The sequence below is a fragment of the Sapajus apella genome, unplaced genomic scaffold (assembly GCF_009761245.1).
Source record: "Sapajus apella isolate SASKATOON/1434 unplaced genomic scaffold, GSC_monkey_1.0 scaffold8, whole genome shotgun sequence".
NCBI lineage: Eukaryota > Metazoa > Chordata > Mammalia > Primates > Cebidae > Sapajus > Sapajus apella.
The window spans coordinates 39,702,807-39,724,635 of record NW_022436948.1 but is presented as its reverse complement, the minus strand read 5'-3'; the positions used below and the strand labels follow the sequence as shown (position 1 = coordinate 39,724,635).

The 21,829-nt window shown below is 34.3% G+C and overlaps 1 protein-coding gene across 2 annotated transcripts; it reads left to right on the top strand.

The window, feature by feature from the left end:
- The first annotated feature begins 880 nt into the window (after window positions 1-880).
- On the top strand, window positions 881-17,747 carry POU1F1 (POU class 1 homeobox 1). 2 transcript variants are annotated; one of them, XM_032277188.1, is made up of 6 exons: window positions 881-1,147; window positions 4,275-4,346; window positions 12,874-13,098; window positions 15,131-15,295; window positions 16,024-16,084; window positions 17,290-17,640. In XM_032277188.1, the coding sequence occupies exons 1-6, from the start codon at window positions 1,006-1,008 to the stop codon at window positions 17,498-17,500; spliced, it is 876 nt and encodes a 291-aa protein (XP_032133079.1). In that variant the 5' UTR covers window positions 881-1,005; the 3' UTR covers window positions 17,501-17,640. The 2 variants fall into 2 exon arrangements, with proteins under 2 accessions (XP_032133079.1, XP_032133078.1); XM_032277187.1 differs by having other exon boundaries at window positions 884-1,147; window positions 4,197-4,346; window positions 17,290-17,747.
- Window positions 17,748-21,829: the final 4,082 nt, after the last annotated feature.

The following is a 21,829-nucleotide window of genomic DNA, read 5'->3' as shown; positions in this document are numbered from 1 at the left end:
AGAACCACCAAGATTTCAGCCTCTGGCAAAGTCTGGCTTAGTGATGTTGGCAAGGTGCATTAACTCACATAGATGTTGTGAGATTTGCATGACATAACTGTATAAATACTGAGAATGTTGTCAGCATCTAGTAACAGTTTACCAAGTGTTGGGTTCTTAAAGAGCAAATTGAAATCGAGGTAAAGATACAACTATCCATATCTTACTTGCATTTGAGTTTGGTGAAAAAGTGACTGCAGTTCTTGCCAAAAGTAATGGCAAGAACTGCAATCACTTTTGCACCAACTTAACGCTACTATATTTTATCCAATTTTTCCCATTTATAATATAGTACAACTTATATTGATTATCATAGTTTTTAAAAGCTGTGCATTGTTGAGTATTAATCAGTAATTGACCACGTTTTCTCATATTGAGTCTTATATGCTTCTCAGTATAATCTTATATATTCAGTTTCTTAAAATTATGTATAATAGTATGCATGTCTTTTGTTTCATGTTGTTTTGTAGATTTATGGAGAAGTTGTTAAAAAAGAAAAATATCTCATGTTTATACATTTGCAATTTTGTTAGTAGCAAAAAGACACCTACTATTTTTCAATTCATTGTGGCATTATTTTTTTTCTGAGGGACACATTTTCAAAGTTGTTGATTCCTCTCTAAATGATCTAAACTACTGAAGTTGTCAAATAAGGTTTCAGATTTCTCCCTTCCCCCTCCATCTGTACCCCAGAATCAGCTTCCTTCTCTGCCATGGATTATGTTTGGGTGAAAAAGGAAGACAGTTCAGATTGATAAAGCAATACTCCTGAGAAAAAACCATTAACATGTATAAAGGGATTTCCTTGCAATATAAATACTAGCACACGCCCTCCTGGTGCCTCAGAGCCTTCCTGATGTATATATGCAGGTAGTGAGAATTGAATCGGCCTTTTGAGACTGTAATATAATAAAACTCTGATTTGGGGAGCAGCTGTTCTCCTTATTTTTCTGCTCTCCTGTGGGAATGAGTTGCCAATCTTTTACTTCGGCTGATACTTTTATACCTCTGAATTCTGACGCCTCTGCAACTCTGCCTCTGATAATGCATCACAGTGCTGCCGAGTGCCTACCAGTCTCCAACCATGCCACCAATGTGATGCCTACAGGTACTGACTGCTTTGACAGTTTACATATGGCCGGGCCTAAAGATTTCAGAATGAATGCTTTGAATCTTGATAGTTAAAGATCTCTTTGCTTCTTTCATTTGGCCCCTCCAATTTAATTTGTCTTAAGTGAAATAGTAAGCATATCTAAATAGGCAACATGCCGAAGAATTTTTTAAAGAAATATTATTAAGTATAGTAATTTAAATCGTTGTTGGCTTTGTTGTAATGATGAAAATCTGTTTTCCACATAAGAAAAGTGAACTTGGACATTTCAAATCTGAAAACCATTTTAATTGAAATATTTATAGAATAAGAAGCAAATGAAATGAATATTATAAAATAACGTAATATTTAAAAGGTGTTATTTCTTTATCTTAAGGATTTATTTGGCTGTTAGATTACATTTACTACTTCCTAAAGACAGATATAAACCTTAAATTAAACACAACAGAATAATCCAAATATCAACAACAATAGATTTCATGGAATAAAATAATTGAGTTTTAATAAACATATTTTTAGTATGAGACACAGAAATTTTAGCCAGAAATAACATGGCATTTAAAGTCCATTAATTAAGGTAAATTTTCTCAATTGTGTTCTGAAGAGGCTGCTTCATTTCTAAACAAGTTTTAACATTGGTTTTAACTTTTTAAAAAGTTAGGTGACTTTTTAAAAGTTTTAACTTTTAAAAATAAAAAATAAACTTGAGAATTCAAAAATTCAAAACTTAAACTTGAGAATAATTGTCTCAACACAATCAGCCATATACGTATGTTTTGCCAGTGTGTTCATTCTTTATGCAGTCACAAACTGTTTTAAAGTTGATTTACAAATAGAAAAAGACTTGAATTGAATAAATTTTTTCCATTAAACAACAATATAATTGCTGAATGCTTTGAATCTTATAGTTAATAATCTCTTTTCTTCTTTCATATTACCCCTCCAATTTAATTTGTCTTAAGTGGAACAAACTTTCCATTGGTTTCAAATGCAATCTGTCTCATATTTAGGAATATAATAAAATTATGTACATTTATAAATCAAATTTGAGTTGATACTTTTATATTCTGATTTGAAGGATTTCAGCTATATCTTTTATTATAATTAAGCTTTTCCCAAATATATGTGTAAGTTTGGCATCAATCTGCTGAATTTTAAAGAATCTGGAGAATAGATATTTGGACTTTGGTAAAATCATTTAATGTAGAGATTTTTCAGTGTTATCTTTTAAATTAAATTATGGGAATCCACCAGATTGGTCCAAATCCACGAGATTCCCATAATTTAATTTAAAAGGTAATACTGGGAGTATCCTCCAACATAATTTTTGCAAAAGACAATAAAGGGTTTTTATCAAAAATACACGCTATAAATAAATCTAAGAAATTACCACATTGCTAATCATATATTTTAAATAGTATGTCATTCTATAGATTGAGAATAATAGATTATTTCTGTGTTTGAAGATAATTTGGCCAAAATGGAAATAAAATTCAGAATTGAGGTAATAATCTAGTAAAATCTAATTTTGTGCTCAAAATGCCATTTATTTATTTAAAAATAAGTAACAATGTATTTAGTAAATTAGCCTATCCTGTATTTAACTTCCTAAAATCTGGAAAGCAAAAATTTATTAAGCTTTAAAAAATTATTAATAAAAGTGACCTACAAATGTTTTAAATGATAGTAGCATTGATTTTTAATATTTTAATGAAATTATAAGCATCTATACAAGTGTCTAAGGAACTATAATAGAAATACTGGCTTTAATGGGAACACTTGAGTATTAAATGTGTTTAATAATAATTTGTTTAATTTTAGAATGCACAGTAAGACTTTTATATGTAAGCATTATATTGCAAAATAACTTTAGTTCTTTTGACTTATTAGTTATAAAATAAAAAAATAGATATTTAAAAATTAAAGATTATTCTCTATTTTAAAATAATATATTTTACTTTATGAAGAGAAGGCATGTGTTTAATTACTAGACTGTATATCAGTATTCTCAAAGGAGTCTAACTCTGTACTTTATAACCTCTCAATTATTAAAGAAGATAGTTATATTTATGAAAATTAACCAATATATTCAGAATATAAAAGAAGAAATTGAGAAAGTAAAATATATAAGGAAATATTGACCAGTGTTTTTATTGTCAATATTTTATGATCCCTGTCAACTTGATGATTTTTGTTTAAAACTTGATAAAAGTCTAATAATTCCAATTTACTTTCAAAATACACATTGATTCCATGAAGCATATAACCATTTATAAACAGTTACGTTTATATACAGCTTTATGGATGTTAAGTCACTCAATCAATGAACTTATTTTTTTGACCGGCTTTATCATTAGAATGGTTGTATCAATTGTGCATATATAGAAACCTTACTAAAGATAGCCTTCCATGTCAGTACATAAAAATAAACATTTTTAATGTTTGAATAGAAAAAAAGAAAACTTACAATCTCATGATTTCAACATCAAAGTAAATAGATCATATATTGTCACAGGTTTTTAATAGCACTCTGAATGTGGTGAGATTTTTAAGACTATATCTAAAAGGCTAGTTGCTCTGCCATTTCCACTTTGATGAAACAAATTTGTTAGAGAAATAACCAAAAATACATTGTTGAAGAGTTAATTTCTGTATTAATTCATACAGACTGCTTTATAATACCATGAGACACAAGAATTTTAAGAGACTTTTCTTCTAGTCAAGGAGTTGCAATGTCTGCATTGAACAGAACCCACAAGAATTCTGCAACTCCCAAAGAGCCAAGGTCCAAATTGGTCAGTCCCCCCTTCGTGGAGCACTGGTAGCCATAGCACACAGAGCACAGGATAATTAATGAAGTCCATTTTGATGACTTATTATCTTGTTACATGAGACACACTTTGATCCCCCCCTTTTAACCTGCTCATCAGAGAACTTCCCCCAAATGAGAAAAAAAATCATTAGCATATAACTTTAAGAACCACATAAATGTGTACTTTTGAGATAAAACGAATGTGTCTTGAATCCTCATACATTTTCTTACCAGTCCCATCTATTTTGTCTTTGATCCAAACTGCTGAATGTTTGCGCACACATTTCTTGGTGACAACGTTGGGAAACACAGCAACAGGACTTCATTATTCTGTTCCTTCCTGTCATTATGGAAACCAGCCATCAACCTATGGAGTGATGGCAGGTAAGAAAAGTTGTCTGTTACATGTTATTGAATTTGGGGACACTTAGATGTATTTTCCGGGCCTGAAATAATTGTGATCAGAGTGAAACATGAAATTCCAGTTTCTTAACTTTGAAAATTATTGTTAAAAATTACCACTTCTTGTTTCATGCTCTGTAACATCTTCATAGACCATAGGGATCATATCTAATTTCCCTACACACATAACCCTGAACTGCCGTGCTTCTTAACTCTTGCTTTTGCTTTGTATGGTTTTTATTCAAATTCACTATTGTCAAACTGTTAGTTGTAACTTGATGTGATTGGTAGGCTTACCTGCACTAAAAAAAAAATAGTAGCTACTGGCCTCATGTGGCTACTTAAATGAAATAAGATTTCAAATTTGGTTTCTCAGTTGCACTAGCTACATGTCAAGTGCTCAGTAACCACATGTGGCTAGCTACCGTATCAGGCAGCACAGGGTTACAGAACACCCACTTCATCATTATATTTCTTCAGACATTTGGTCCATAAAGATAAATAAGACATTGATTGATGCTAAGAGTGATTGGCAGGGGCTTTAGTGATAGCTGTTTCAGGCTTTAGCAACCCTTTCTGAATTGCTTCTCAGTGAGTCTTAACTGAGATTGAAATCATCAAAGTTATCTACTTCAAGTATAGCTACCTGTTTACTGATTTTTATAGGAAGGCATTGAAGCACAGTTTTTGAGGAATGGGCAGATCTGGCTTATGAGATCTACTCGCCAAAAACTCTTGCTTAATTTCATGGCATCGCCACGTAAATGATTTTAATCATTTTAAAAAGTGCAGGGTTTTATTATGCACAGGATTTTCATTTGTTTATTTTTAAAGAAATTATTTGATATTTTACATGTTTTACTACAGCAGGGAAAGAACTCTATTGATGACAAACTAAAACTGTGATAAAATGTGTATGTGTGTGTGTGTGTGTGTGTGTGCATGGTATGGGTGTGTATGTGTGTGATACTGAGGGAGAAACTGTGGATAAAGGAATCACCTATTAGTGAAATCTTTTCTAATTGACTTGTGTTTTTCTTATCATCCAGGTAAGCAGTAAAGAAACAAACAACCAAATAGTGATTTATTCCTATAATTTTGAAGTGAAATGGAACAAATAGTTCAATTTTAATTAAATTGTTTAATCTTTGATGTCTTAAAATTTATTCATTTAAGACTAAATAAAACATTAAAACTTTAAAATTATAATTCAGAAAAATGTTAGCTTTCCTACATTCTATCAATCTCTTACTGATTCTGAATAAACCAGTATCCTCATATTTATGGTTAAATGAGGACTGGTGTTCTTAAGGATGACCTGTAAATCCTGATATCTTTTTTTTTTTTTTTTTTTAATTATTAAGAAATAAAGCCATTTTTTTTCCTCCCAGAAAATTATTTATGATCAACATGTTTAATTAGTATTCATAGTTAATGAGAACAGACCTCATCAATGATGAACTACTTTCATTATGAAATAGTAAAATATGTGCATTTATCTACTGGAGGTGAGGGTGGAATGATTTCTGTGGCCTTTACAACGTTTTGATTATGAGACAGGAAATGACAAACACATGCTGCTGTTTCCTGGAGGAAAGGCCTTCGAGGAAGTCCCAAAAACCAAAGTCCATCTTTAGCTTCTCTCTTAGCCCAAACAGAGAGGCAGTCCCTGCCAGCCCATTAAGGTTGCCACCAAGATTAAAACCAGTCACAGACCAGCAGCCAATAATCTCTTGCCCAAATACCTTCAGATAATTTTTGCTATCACCTCCCACCCCGCCAAATCAGAGAGGGCCAACAGCTGGCCTCAGGAGTTTGCAGGTGGCCTCAGAATTCTCACACCCTTCCTGCTTCCAGGATGAGAGCCATTGTGCCAGTGTTCACATTGAGCGTGTTGGAGCTCATGTCTTTTGAAACATGTTTCCTCAAGCAGGAGCTCAGCAAACCCTCTTCCATGAACCTCTTCCTCATTGGGTGAGCCTTTCGGAATGATTCAAAATGCTGGCTTAGTGACATCAAGAGCAAAATACTTACACCAAAGTGTAGAGGTATCATTGTTGTCTTAAAGTTAAATATATTTTGTGACTGAAAGAAAAACTCACCATGACAATCACAGAGATATTTGAATATTTTTGAGAAGGATTTTGTTAAAATGTGATATGCTTTAAATGTCAGAATGTCTATATTTGGACATAATTCAGTATTAGATTTGCTTCATGAGAGATTAAATCTTAGAGAATCTAAACTCTCCTGCTTTTATCTCCAGACAAGCTGCACAAATTGAGTTACAAAATAACAGGAATTCAGACATGAGAGAGAAAAGGTATAAAGTACACAATAGAGGCCTGATTATGTCATTTGAATTTTCTGAGAAGTCTTAAGGCATGAATCAGATCAGCCACTTTCACAGAATCCACAGAAGTGTCTTAACAACAACGACAGGGTGTCACATACTCTACATAAAAGTGAAGTTACAGAAAGAACCATATTTCTAAAAGATGTGAAATCACTTTATTTTCATATGTCATTTCATTACCCGTACTCCTACATTTAGTTTGAGCAGTTCATTAAATTAATAACCCACAGGAAGAGATATAACTCATATTTTGTCAGGTTGGCAGGTAGAATTTTAATGATCAGATGAATTCACTGTTCTTAATAGTCCAGATGCAAAAAAAAAAAAAATAAAGAGAATGGCTAATTGGGAGTAATGATTATCCATGCCATTAATTAATTACTAAAATTTGTCAAGTGACTTAAGGACTCTGAGTTTCAATCTCTACATATCTAAGCTGTGGTGGGTACTACAACTCTGTTGGAGTTGAGTAAGCAAACTTGTGTCAGCTCAACATGATTTCTCTTTTGATCTTCTCTTCAGATACTCTTGCAGCTAAATTCCTTCTGTCCCTTCACTCCTGAGAGTTTAGAGAATTCAACACCTTATAGTACAAATAACAGAAAACGGAGAATTACAAATGCTGTTCAAAATATCTTCTTTGAACAAAACAAAACAAACTTTGAAACAAAAGAAAACAAAATATCAACAAAAGGTTATCAAAACCCTGACTCTTGGGTTTCTGAGATCATTTCTGTTCTCCAGTATCTGAAGCAGAGTAAAATTCAGAAAACAAGCTCAGTGGGCGTTCACCCTTTCCACTGTCCTGTGGAAAGAGCAACTGAACCTCACTGTGATGAGTGTTAAACCCACCGTCTTTAGATGATATAATGACCAATCCAAGAAGTGGTGTGAAAGTCCTTGCTTTAAAAATTAATTTCAAGGGAAAAACGAAACAAAACTCTTGGGAATTAAACAAGCCGATGAGCATCCAATTCTTTTTGATGACAAGTGGATATTAAAAGAAAAGATTGATATGGCTGAAAATATTCTCACTGCCTGGGCTAATACAGAAGAAAACAGAAATCAGCCTAACAGTTGACAGGGGGAAGTAGTCTATTTTGGAGCCCATTTTTTCGTTCTTTGAAATTTGATTTTTTTTTTCTTAATTTACTTCTTTTCCTTGGTTCTTTGTTTTATTTGGCCCCGAATATGTTCTGGTTGTAACGACTCTAAGAAGACAAGTAATTCTGAAGATGTTTTGCTTCTGCGTCATGAAAGGTCTTTGGTAGCAGTAACATGATGTATTTTCACTTCTGGAGGAGGGATTGGAAACCCTTTCCTGTAAAGAACCAGACAGTAAATATCTCAACCTTTCTAGTCTTTGTTGCAACTACTCAACTCGGTCACTGTAGCAGGAAGGCAGTCACAGGTGGTATGTAAACGAATAGGCATGGCTGTATTTAAATTAAACTTAATTTTCAAAAAATAGGCAATGGGCCCCTGTTGTACGTGGATAGGATTTGCCAATGCACAAAAATGAAAATATCACAGCGGAAGTTTATAATTTCCTTTGAATTTTCATGCATGAGGAACTAGTGGGAGTATGTAGACACATGTTCCTGTACATGTTACAGCACAGCAGGGTGGTGTATTTTACTATGTCCCTCTGCTTCCCGTTTTTGTTTTTGTTTTTGTTTTTTTTTTTTAGGCGGAGTCTTGCTCTCTCACCAGGCTGGGGCACAATGGCAGAGTCTCGGCTCACTGCAACCTCCATCTGCCGGGTTCAAGCGATTCTTCCGCCTCAGCCTCCTCAGTAGCTGGGACTACAGGCCCGTGCCAAACGCCCAGCTAATTTTTGTATTTTTAGTAGAGACAGGGTTTCACCATGTTGGCCACGATGGTCTCGATCTCTTGACCTCGTGATCCACCCGTCTCGGCCTCCCAAAGTGCTGGGATTACAGGCGTGAGCCAGCGTGCCCGGCCTTCCCCTGTTTTTTTAAGGCATCCAGGCTGTAACCTGAGATGTTGTCAGCTAACCACATGCTGCAAAGATCAATCTGTCCCATGCTATGGTACATTGAGTCAGCGCCTAGTAAGGCAAGCCCTATCTCTGACCCCCATTGCCTGCTTTAAAAGATTTACCTCTGTTCTTCTCCCTCCTCTGTCACACGGAAATAGATACACAGCAATTTACAAAGGTTCTGGTGAATTAACTTCAGTGTGAAAATGGGTTTAGAACTGCAGTGTGCAAACACTTCTGAGCTGTGTGTGTGTGCTGTCCAGGCCTCAAAATAATTTTTCTTTATCCATGTTTCAGAAAATGTTTTTGAGACCTCCGCTGCACATGACTCACCACATCTTTCATTTTCTTCCTATTTTTTCCAGTAATCTAGGTTTTAAAAGGATTTGAAAAATATATTGCTATACATATTATCCCAGTCGCTCTCCACACTCACCCAAATGCAGGCTCAGATGATAGAAACAGAAGTTCGTTTGTGCTTTTAAATTGTTGTAATTAAATTCGGTGTGAAGTTAGTTCCAGGAAATCTGTGACATTGCAGATAATTGTAGATACTTTCACATAATGAAAAATAAAAGTGGGCCAGGCATGGTGGCCCATGCCTGTAATCCCAGCACTTTGGAAGGGCAAGGCGGGGAGATCACCTGAGGTCAGGCATTCAAGAGCAGCCTAGCCAACGTGGTGAAACCCCGTCTCTACTATAAATACAAAAATTAACGGACATGGTGGCAGGTGCCTGTAGTTCCAGATGCTCAGGAGGCTGAGGCAGGAGAATAGCTTCAAGCTGGCAGAGGTTGCAGTGAGTTGAGATCACATCATTGCACTCCAGACTGGGGGACAAGAGCTAGACTCTGTCTCAAAAAAAATTTTTTTTAAATAAAAAATAAAAGCGTATCACACATCACATTTTCTTTTTTGTCTCTGGGTGCCAAACCTTGGAACATGGTATTTTCTGTGTACTTTTCATAGATTCCATTCAAATTTTTTTCCTGTGCGTCCACTTTCCCAGAGTACTTATAATTTATAAACCACCTTTAAATTTTTGTGGCCAGGTGCTGTGGCTTATGCCTATAATCCTGGTGCTTGGGAAGCGGTGAGTTTGAGACCAGCCTGAACAACATAGTGAGATCCCGTCTGTGCAAAAATTTTTTAAAAATTAGATGAGCATGGTGAAGCATGTCCGTCGATGCTACTCAGGATGCTGAGATGGGAGGACGGCTTGAGCCCAGGAATCTGAGACTCAATGAGCTATAATTTTACCACTGCACTCCAGTCTGGGAGACAGAGTGAGATCCCATCTCTAAAAATAAAAAAAAAAAAATAAACGAACGAACAAACAAACAATTTTATGAAAATAGAAATGACATACTTTATATATTTTTATTATAATATTTTTGTCTGAAAGCATTTGTTTAACATAGCCAAAGGTGTTTAAATGAAGATAAAACCTTTTAAAGAGAAGTTATTTAATTTACCTCAGTACGGACTGCCTGGACAAATGGACCGGGCAATTATTTTGGTGTGGCTTACTGCAGTGCTTACTGGACTTCAGTTCTGGTTTAAACTGCAAAGTTAATTTGTTGGGCACTGGAGGTAATTTACTTAATTTCTTTCTACTTAAATTTCCTACATTGTAAATTATGAGAAAAAATATATATCTTTCCTAACTCATTTTTTGTATAAAAATAAAGAAGATGACAAATGTGAAATTAACACAACACAAAGTGTTGCATAAAACATTTGTAGCAGTACATGATTATGATCAGCAAGAGAAATTGAAAATAATAATCAAATTTGATGACAGATTAAGATCTTATGATATGCTTATGTAAAAGACACACAATTTATATAAAATAAACATAATTTAACATATTAAATGAGTTATCCAAAGTGGCTTAAAATATTTTAAACGTACAAAAATCTAACAGTAGCCTGGATGTTCCTTATACTCTTTCTCAGGGTATTTTATTATTAAATTTATTAAGTGATGCCTGATATACCTAAATAATGAAAGAAGTGAAGGTTGTATAAATATATGTGAGAATCAATTCTGGAAGCATAAGCACCAGTCTTCAGATAAATATTAAATAAATGCTAAAATAAATGTCACCAGTTTTCTTTTTACAACTATTAGTTCTTCTTTCAATTTAGAAGAAAATTAAAATTAACAAAAAGCAAACAATGAACCCACAGACAATAAACATTTTGAAGAAAAGTGATATAATGAAAGTTGGTAAAATTGCTTTTAAAAAAGTTCCCTGGTCTGACCAAGATGCCACACAATAAAACAAAAAAATGGATATTTGGCCGGGCGTGGTGGCTCACGCCTGTAACCTCAGCACTTTGGGAGGCCCAGGTGGGCAGATCACGAGGTCAAGAGATCGAGACCATCCTGGCCAACATGGTGAAACCCCACCTCTTCTAAAAATACAAAAATTAGCTGGGCGTGGTGGCATGCGCCTTTAGTTCCAGCTACTCAGGAGGCTGAGGCAGGAGAATTGCTTGAACCCAGGAAGTGGAGGTTGCAGTGAGCCGAGATTGTGCCACTGCACTCCAGCCTGGCGCCTGTTGACAGAATGAGAATCTTGTCTCAAAAATAAAATAAAAAAGGATAGTCAACTGACTTTTATAAAAGTAAACCTGGATAATTTTGGTTTATAAAAGTAGCAGGAATTTTTTAAAGACAAAAATAGCTTCTTTCACATCTTTTTCCCGGCTTTAAAGCAGACAAATTTATTGTATGCTAATTTGTTTAATCTCTCATTTGTATGTTTACTTTGCTTTAGAAATAATATATCCTATTAGATGGGGTGCACTTTATAATTACATGCTTTTATATAAATAATATAAACCAACAATTTGCTGAATTATACTCTTCTTTGCTCATTACGTATTGATATATTAATGTAAGATTTATGTATTCTGGAAAAATATATTATTACTCATGTCTGAGTTGAGAATGTATGTGTGGTGAAATTATAGGTAGCATGAACTCTTGATGTATTTTTTCAGTAAGTTTCTAAGAATAATTATTGCATGTATTCCATAGTAATTTATTTTAAAATATTTATTTATACTTCTAAGAAAATGATTAATCACTCAATATTTTTATGTAAAAATGTCTTTCTTATACAATCATCCTTAGATATATGTGGGATATTGGTTCCAGGACTCTGAAGGATATCAAAACCTTTAGGTGCTCAAGTCTCTGGTATAAAATGACGTAGTATTTCTTTATAACCTAGGCACATCCTCTACTTTAAATCATCTCCAGATTACTTATAATATCTAAATCAATGTAAATGTTATGTAAATCATTATTTTATTGTATTGAGTTATTTGTATCATTTTTATTTTTCTGATTTTTTTTTTTTTTTTTTTGAGACGGAGTTTCGCTCTTGTTACCCAGGCTGGAGTGCAATGGCGCGATCTCGGCTCACTGCAACCTCCGCCTCCCGGGTTCAGGCAATTCTCCTGCCTCAGCCTCCTGAGTAGCTGGGATTACAGGCCCGCACCACCATGCCCAGCTAATTTTTTGTAGTTTTAGTAGAGACGGGGTTTCACCATGTTGACCAGGATGGTCTCGATCTCTTGACCTCGTGATCCACCCGCCTCGGCCTCCCAAAGTGCTGGGATTACAGGCGTGAGCCACCGTGCCCGGCTTGTTGTTATTTTTCAAGAAAACTTCTCAGCAGAGCACTTAGTCAAAGCATGTACTGCCATGATTAAAGCAAACCCCATAGGTTATTGTTCAATGAATTGAGAAAACAGAGTTCAATACATAGATTCTAGTTAGAGTTTAACCTCAGATTCCCAGGAATAGATGCCATTTAAGAGAAAAAAATGATAGAAAATGTACACTCTGAAAGAAGTTGTTTCTTTTTATTTTAGTTATTGGCAGTCCCCTGCTTCTTTCCTTTAACCCTATCTTTGTTTTTTGCTGCTCTGGAGAAGGTAGAAGATAAATAATTTCAATTCTACTAAGCTAATTTGACTCCTACTTCAGAAGACTGAATGTAAGGTAACCTTTTAAGTACTGAGGCTGGCTAGAGCAGAATAAAGGGCCACATCAGGCAAAAACCTTCCTTATACAGAAACAAGGAAGAATTACAAATGGTCTTTTTCATTTTTTTTTCTTTGTTTACTCACAGGTAGTTTAACCCCTTGTCTCTATAAATTTCCCGACCACACCTTGAGTCATGGATTTCCCCCTATACACCAGCCTCTCCTGGCAGAGGACCCCGCGGCTGCTGATTTCAAACAGGAACTCAGGCGGAAAAGTAAATTGGTGGAAGAGCCAATAGACATGGACTCTCCAGAGATCAGAGAACTTGAAAAGTTTGCCAATGAATTTAAAGTGAGAAGAATTAAGTTAGGTATGTGCTTGTTAAATGCAACAGGAAAAATAACTCGGTTTGCAAATCTGTTTTACTGTTAAATCTCTGATATGTTGCTCAAAATCCTAAGATGATTCTCATTCTTCATCTGTGCTGTAGGTAGTTGTTATGAATATCCTCCAAAACCCTGTGTTTTCTTATAATTTCTTAAGAGCCTAAATACATAATTTTTAAATTCGGAATATTCTTTCAAAACTTTCCCACCACAAGATTAGTTTTGAAGTGTCCATTTTTATCTGTATTTTATTTGAACTTTTGAATAGACCATACATTCATATGATTTGAAAGTAAAAAGAATATAAGCGACATGGATCCCCTCTGCTTTTTCCTGTTTGTCATTGTTGTGAGTTTCTTCTATGTCTCTCCAATGATATCTCATGCCTATGCAAGCAAATATATATATTGTGTCAAACATAAGTATTATTTGAAGTTTTCAGTGGTAATTTTTCTAGAACTCCTTTTCCTTTGTAGAGATGTCAAGTTCCACTTTATGAATATACTGCAATTTATTTGACCAGTCCTCTACTGATGAAATGCAGGTGGTTTCCAATCTTTGGCTATTAAAAACAATGCCACGATGATTAACCCTATAAAGGTATTTTGCACCCATATAAATATTTGTGTAGGAAAAAGTTAGAAGCATAACTGCTTGATCAAAAGTATGTGTACTGGTAGTTTTTATAGTGGTTGTCAAACTGGTCTGCAGAGACGTTGTACCAAATTTTACTACCACCATGAGAATATTTTTCACCATCCCCTGACTATATAAACTGCAAAAAGCATGAGTTTTAAAAATCTTTGTGTTTTATCCTTAATGATATCTCCAGCACCTAGAAGAGTATAACTAGAACATAAAATAAATAAATGGTGGTTGAAGGAAAAGATATGCTGTTATTCTTTTAGATCTTTGCAAATCAGACAGGTCAAAGTGACATCTCATGGTTATTTCATTTAAAGTTTCTTTTATTATGAGTGTAAACTGTATTACTTAATGTGTTTGACAATCAATTATATTTCCTTTTCTGTGAACTGTCTGTTCAAAGCCTTTGCTCATTTTTCTATTGAGTGTTTTTAACATAAAACAACTATAACAATTAACTTTGGTAAAATTGCATAAAGTTGTGTATATTTTTAACGGATAGAAATGATAGTTCAAACCTCTGCACTTGCAAAATGAACCATTGGTAATTTAATAATAATATTTATTGATGGGCATCATATGTAACCATTTTATATATATTGGTATATAGCCTTAGGTCTTGAAATAATATGTAGCTATTACATGTAATAAACATAGTAACAGGAATATTTGTGAAATTCATTTTCAGTTTTCTGTTTATATTGCTGCGAATGTTTCAAACTATATGTTGATTATTTCAACTGTACTCTAAAAATGTTTGGGACAAACAATAGGATCTTTTGTCTGAAGATAGAGGCATTACCAAAAACTATAAACAGGGTCAGAGGTATACATGAAATGTGTAATCATGACCTCTTAGTAAATATGTTTTTAGGGGAAGTAGCATAAAACTTAGTTGTATTTAGTACCCTTCAATGATACCATTGAATCTTTTAGAGTTAAAATAAAAAATTTTGTGATATATAACCAAATATTTGATGCATTATAGTTAATATATTAAAGATGTTTGAGCATATATCATTTGATACTTAACAATAATGATAAAAAGAGCCATAATTTTCAAGTGTCTTATTAAGTGTTTAGGAGATACCTAAACACTGGCTAAATATGATGAATGGCAGAGGTTTCTGTCTGAATTATTTTGATGACTAGATAAAAGGAATTTATTAACTAGAAGAAATATGTTCCAAAGCATTGGACAGGCACTTCAAAGTACAATGAACCTCACTAAATAATTCTACTTTGCCAAGAATATATAGTTAAAAAGCAGTATGTAATAGTTGACAGAGATACAAAGATCTGTGTGACAGCGAACCAAAATTAACCTTTCTTGGAAAGTTGGAGCTGATGGTCTTTATCGCCCCTTCACAGGATACACCCAAACAAACGTTGGGGAGGCCCTGGCAGCTGTGCACGGCTCCGAATTCAGTCAAACAACTATCTGCCGATTTGAAAATCTGCAGCTCAGCTTTAAAAATGCATGCAAACTGAAAGCAATATTATCCAAATGGCTGGAGGAAGCTGAGCAAGTGGGAGGTACTAAACCGTCTCTCTGAAGGCTGTGCTATGTTTTAACCTAGCAATAATGGCTTTGATCAGTAGGATTAATGCTGAAGCAGGAGGTTTGAGGGATTTTTTTCTCCTTTTCTCTTTGAGATTAAAAATAAACATCTTGCTACATCACACTAAAAACAGACACCAAAAAGGAAGGCAATGTAAGTATAGAAATAAATTGATTGAGGAAAGAGTAACCTGTATAAGGAAAACTTACAAGGTAAGGTGGCAGCAACATGAAGTGGTAAAATACTTTTTTACACATCCATATTTTTGTCTCTCTTTTATACTAAAGAAGCTGTATATGAATCACAAATATTAGTGTACACAAAGCATTTGCACACACCAGTCTTCCAAGTAAATAATATAAGCAATTGCTAGATATGCAACTTAATGAGAAAATTACCTACTCATACAAATGTCAGGGCTGGATAAAGAAGAGGTTTGAGAGTATTTACAGCAAGGATTCCGGCAAAAGTAAAGTGAGGATATTGTTTATAGAAGGTGTCTTTGCAAAATTAATGTTTATTTCTGTGTTAACATTTTTCTTGAAGCTCTGTAATAGAAAATGACTTAAACTGCAAAAATTAAGACAAAAATGTCTGGCATTTTTGTATTGTTTTACCAAGAAAATTTGAAATCCAAATCTGAGAGTGTTTTTGTGGAAAGTCTACTTGGAGTTTGTAATTATCCTCTTTTCCACATTATAGCTTTGTACAATGAAAAAGTGGGAGCGAATGAAAGGAAAAGGAAACGAAGAACAACTATAAGGTATTCTTTATATAAAGAGTTTCTAGAGGACAAAATTGGTATTTTATAAATGAAATGAGCATTTGATTGTAATGTAGGTATAACATAACATATTAATGTAAGGTGATTTGGGAGGCCGAGGCAGCTGGATCACCTGAGGTCAGGAGTTCGAGACCAGTCTGGCCAACATGGTGAAACTCTGTCTCTACTAAAAATACAAAAATTAGCCGGGCATGGTGGCAGATGACTCTAATCCCAGATACTCAGGCTGAGGCAGAAGAATTGCTTGAACCCAGGAGGCGAAGTTTACAGTGAGCTGAGATCACGCCATTGCACTCCAGCCTGGGCAACAAGAGCGAGAATCCATCTAAAAACAAATAAAATAAAATAAAATAAAAAGATAAAAAATACAAATAAATATAAGGTGAATACAGTCAAATGAAGAACCAGGATAGGTTTTAAAAATCATAATTTAATACCTTAATTGTGAAAAATAGAGAGCTAATAATTTTTAACATTTGATGGAAAATTTTGTATTGATTGATTCAAGAACACTTTTGCTCCAGAAATTTTGAATAAAAACAGAAAGCAGACAATCATTTCTAAGAGAGTGGCCATATCTGCCATCCTTGTAGATATAACTTATGGCTGTGACAATGTACTATCTATGATATCTATCTGTATTATTTTAAAATACGACACTAGTAAGTGTTTCAGCCTCTTAAAGTTCAACATGACTCTTGCATTTCAACCCAAAAAGATTGCTTGTTGATCTTTTTGTAGTTTCTGTGAGACATGCTTAGGAAATGCTAAAAGACAGGTTTTGTTTTGTTTGGTTGGTTGTTCACTGGAGATTTTCTTTATTGCGCACAGCCCTAAATGATTTTGGGAGAGATTTAGAAATGACTGGGAAAATGTTCACTTTCTTTTCAAGAATTCAGTGCCCTCTGGTGGCACAAAGTGGAATAAACATAGAAAGCCTAGGTCCCCCTACTTATTTCTTTCTGTGACTCTCTTGTGTAACTGTACCTTGCGTAAGACAACACATCTACATATTTAGCAAATTGTACATTTGTCCTTGTTAAAGTGTTTTGCAAGTGTGTTCAGAGTCTTAAAATTTCCTTTTCATCTTAATATTTAGGAAATTAAACCTAACTTAATTTTAATCTGCCAAAAACTTCACTAAAAACAACATAATTTCACCTCCTATCTCTACCCCACCCCAGTATTGCTGCTAAAGATGCTCTGGAGAGACACTTTGGAGAACAAAATAAACCTTCTTCTCAAGAGATCACACAGATGGCTGAAGAACTGAATCTGGAGAAAGAAGTAGTAAGAGTTTGGTTTTGCAACCGGAGGCAGAGAGAAAAACGGGTGAAAACAAGTCTGAATCAGAGCATATTTTCTATTTCTAAGGAGCATCTTGAGTGCAGATAAGATTTTCTATTGTGTAATAGTCTTTTCTTTTCCTGTTTTATTCCTTTCTCATTCTCAACAAAAACAGAAATATTACTTGGTTGACTTAAAATCATTTTATACCAATAGCTTTTACAGAAGCTTTACTTTTCCACTTTTTTAAGCTATTTAAATTATTTTGATGGTATTTACTTAAATAATTATTCTCAGAAGCTACATTATACATTTTAAGCAAAATATATTAACAGTAATAAAACGATCTCTCTCTCTCTCTCTCTCACACACACACACACACACACACACACACACACACATGGATATATCAGCGTATGTATGGGTTTATAGGTTCCTTTTCCAAACTTATTAGCTTTTTAATATTTAAGTCAGTAATGACACATATTTAAAGCACATTGCAAGAAATATCCAATGTTCTGCTTACTGCCAACTCTACTAGTTTGTCTGAACCAAAAGTTTTGAACTTAGAGCTGGAGGTGTCTTATACTTTTATTACTACATTTAATAAACCTCAATCAGAATTGACACCTTTGAAGCTAAAATTTAGGGCATATAGCTGATAGAACTGTTTCAAAAGAGATTTGTAGAAAGCTTGATTTATGATCTTTTTATTCTTCCTAAATATCAGCTTTTTGATGTGTAGCTGTGGAAAATAATGTCTTATGGATTCTTAAGCCCCAAACCATTAGTCTGTAAGCTGCCACAGGATGGGAAGATATCTGGCTTGTTTGCTGTCATTTCTCCAGGGCTTGGGAAATTCTTGCTCATATTAGGCATACAATCTTTGCTAAATGAAGGAGTGTACTGTTAACAATGCTACAAATGTGAATGGTGTCACCTAATTTTAAATCACAATGTTTTTGCAATCTCACATTCTAGAAAATCATCCAGGTTTCTATGATAAGCCATGATCACTTTTGGTATAATGGATTAGAATCCGATTCACTATTTGTAAAAAGTTTGACATATTGAGATTTTAATTCTGAGAACTGTATTGGAAAGGACATATTTATTTACAATATAAGCATGCATTTCCTTGACACATGCTAGTAGAAGCAAACTGTAATGGGATATCAACTTAATAGTGGCTTTTTGCATTTTGAATGTAAATCTGCTGGCAATGTTTCTCTAACTTATTTTATATAACAAAAGTGGTAACAATTAGAACAATTTTTATTGTTGATTTAGAATGCTTACTAAATAAATTATATGATCCAGTCTCTTTTTATGATATTATTAAAGACCTAACATGTTTACAGGTCATAATCTACATAGATCATATATGTATGTGTATACATAATCACCATCAACTGGATGGGTAAAAATTTGATATACTACTAACAAAGATAGACATTTAACTAACAAAACAGGTTTCGGTGGCCTAATCATCCATGTTTAAGCACACATTTAGCATCAAAAACTATAAATACAACATTCGTATTTAAGAGTTAATTCCAATTATTCAGCCACACAGGCATTCAAGAATGTTCCTTCTCTGGATAACTCAATATTTCTTCGCCTACTTAAAACACATTAATTGGGGGAGGGATTCTTTAGTTTGCTAAAAGCCAGATCATGTATACATAAATGTATATGTATATATGCATTTTGAAACTTGCAAATAGAAATAAAATGTAATATAAATCTACATTAGTGATTGTTTCACATTTTAAATATAAATCATCTGGTAATGTTTACTTTTACTTTATGTAGCAAAAATAAGCATGTCTATATGCTTAGATCGTATGTCTAGATCATAATTAGTATTATGAAACATCTATCCATAAGGTCATTCTTTTCAAGTTTAGACACAACCAGTATTGGGTACCAATAGTTTTTTCCTAAAAGAAATTATTTTGAGTTAATACTTACGATTGAAATAGCGAATTATTCTTACTATTGAGACAGAATCTCACTCTGTCACCCAGGCTGGAGTAAAGTGGCATGACTATGGCTCACTGCAGCCTCAGCCTCTCGAGTAGCTGGGACTACAGGTGCCACACTGTCATGCCTGGTTATATTCAAAATTTTTTGTAGAGACAGGGTCTCTTTATGTTGCCCAGCCCAATCTGGACCTCCTAGACTTATGTGATCCTCCTTCCTCAGCATCCCAGTGTTGGAATTACAGGCATGAACCACTGCGCCCAGTGAAATAGCAATTCTTTGGTCACTCATATGATTTGGTTGTGTCCCCACCCAAACCTCATCTTGAATTGTAGTTCCCATAATCCCCACATGTGGTGGGAGAGACCAGGCAGAGATAATTGAATCTTAGGGGCAGTTTCCCTTATAGTGACTTGGTTCTCAAGTCACTATTGTGAGAACTGATAGTGAGATCTTACAGCCTAACAAGGGTCTTTCCCGTTTGCTGGACTCTCATTCTCTCTCCTGCCACCCTGAGAAAAGGCACCTTCCACCATGATTGTAAGGTTCCTGAGGCCTCCTCCCCAGCTATGTGGAGCAGTGAGTCAATAAAACCTCTTCTTTATAAATTACCTAGTCTGAGATATTTCCTTATAACACTGTGAGAATGGACTAATACACTCACTTAGCTATTCATAAGTTAGTTGTAAACAGCAAATACTGGTATTTACTATTAACTCATTTTTATTAATTATGAGACTATTTTCTGACTACATTAAAATAATACTTTAATAGATTTTGATTAATCTTTAATACAACAGAAAATGGTTAATGCCATTTAGAATCCTAAACCTCAATTAAGCAAATGACATAATTTACTATGTAGACTGATACGTTCATACTTTGGGGAATAAATGGCAAAGTCTGACTGTAGCCATACAGTTTTTCCTTCTTATGCATTTGTGAGCTCTTTAAGTCTTCAGGAATTCAGTAAAGTTGTCCATTAAAATGGAAGAAAGATGTTTGTCACTTCTACTAGTTCAGTACATTCAACCTTACCTAGTAAAGTTGGCTGATAAACTCATTCATACAGTTTACTTTTCCATCTCTAATGGTGGTAAGGATCTGTCTAGTCAAATAAATATTTTCAGTGTTTGGGGATGGTTGGGGTGTGTGTGTATTTTCAAGTTGTTGGGGGAATGTGGTTTTCCAACAGTAGGGCACCTGAAATCCAGCTTCATAATCTTCAGGCTTCCTTTAAGGCAACATCAATCCAGTTGACTCCTAAAAGAAGTAAGTTTAGAATGGTTTTGAATCCTCAGCTTCTACAGAGAGGAAATTGGAAAGGTGGTCCGTGTTTCTGAACCTGCCAAAACGTTTTTATGCACAGTAATGGCATCAAAGGGACAAGTCATCATAGGTCTCAAGCCAGGAAACCCTGGTTTAACAGGTTAAAACTCCTGTTTTAACATAGGAGTGTTTAAAATAAGAGTATATATTTAAATTAGGCCCACAGAGATCAGGTGAGAAGCATGGCAACCAGGATGGTAGGAAATGCACATTTTGGCCAGAAAGAGTTCCAAGTTCTCTCTAAAGGTATTCAAACGCAAATAGTAAAATATACATCACCGTATATTTTATATATATACAGCTCCTAGGCTGACAAATTCCTCTCTGGTCCACAGGGTCACAGTCTGGAGCCCTTTTCCATTAGCTCTTGCAATAATCAGATACTCCCCTCAGAGCACATAGTACAGTGTGTGTAACACAATCATCTGACAGGTGGTCATTTTATGTTTTCTAAGAACAGGTGTTATCATTAGTATTGACATTTTTGTATCACATTCTACTTCTCCAGTACTCTGAAATTTCCACCATAAATAACTTCGTTTGGTACTGTGTAGCTTTGGGCTATACCCTTTTCAGTAATAGAGATATCTTCTATTCTTTCTATGGCTACCTCGTTTGATTACAAATGTTAAATTCTTTTTTGTGCCTAAGGACGTTAGAAAAAGCAGGTTAAAAAAACAGAGTATTTTCATTAAGGCCAATCTATAAGAATCCTTATTTCCTATTCTTTAAAGACTCAAAAGGAACTGTTTTCTTTTTAGCAAAGGATAGGGTAACATTACAAATTTACAGTGGCAGTGACTGGGAAAACTGCCACCAGAACACTTCATAAATGTAGCCAATCAGAATGATCACTCTGTCTTTTATATTCCAATTCTTCTGTGGTATCCATGTTTGACTGAAATGAAATAAATCACTAGGACTTATAAGTTTAAAAATAAAACTTAAAAATGCTTAATCCCTGAAAATACTGGGAAAAATTATTAATGTGAAACCATCAATTCTTAGGCTTATCACATTCACAAACATTAGTCTTGTACCAATTATTTCCTAAAAAGATAGCTTTTGTTTTTTGGTTTTTGTTTTAAATGTAAGCAGCAGAGTTTATCTAATTATTCTTTC

Excerpts from the sequence above, each read along its gene's own strand:
- POU1F1 (XM_032277187.1), top strand. The coding sequence starts at position 1,006 with ATGAGTTGCCAATCTTTTACTTCGGCTGATACTTTTATACCTCTGAAT. Across the intron at positions 1,148-4,196 it reads CACCAATGTGATGCCTACAG|TCCCATCTATTTTGTCTTTG; the intron begins GTACTGACTGCT and ends TTTTCTTACCAG. Across the intron at positions 4,347-12,873 it reads AACCTATGGAGTGATGGCAG|GTAGTTTAACCCCTTGTCTC; the intron begins GTAAGAAAAGTT and ends GTTTACTCACAG.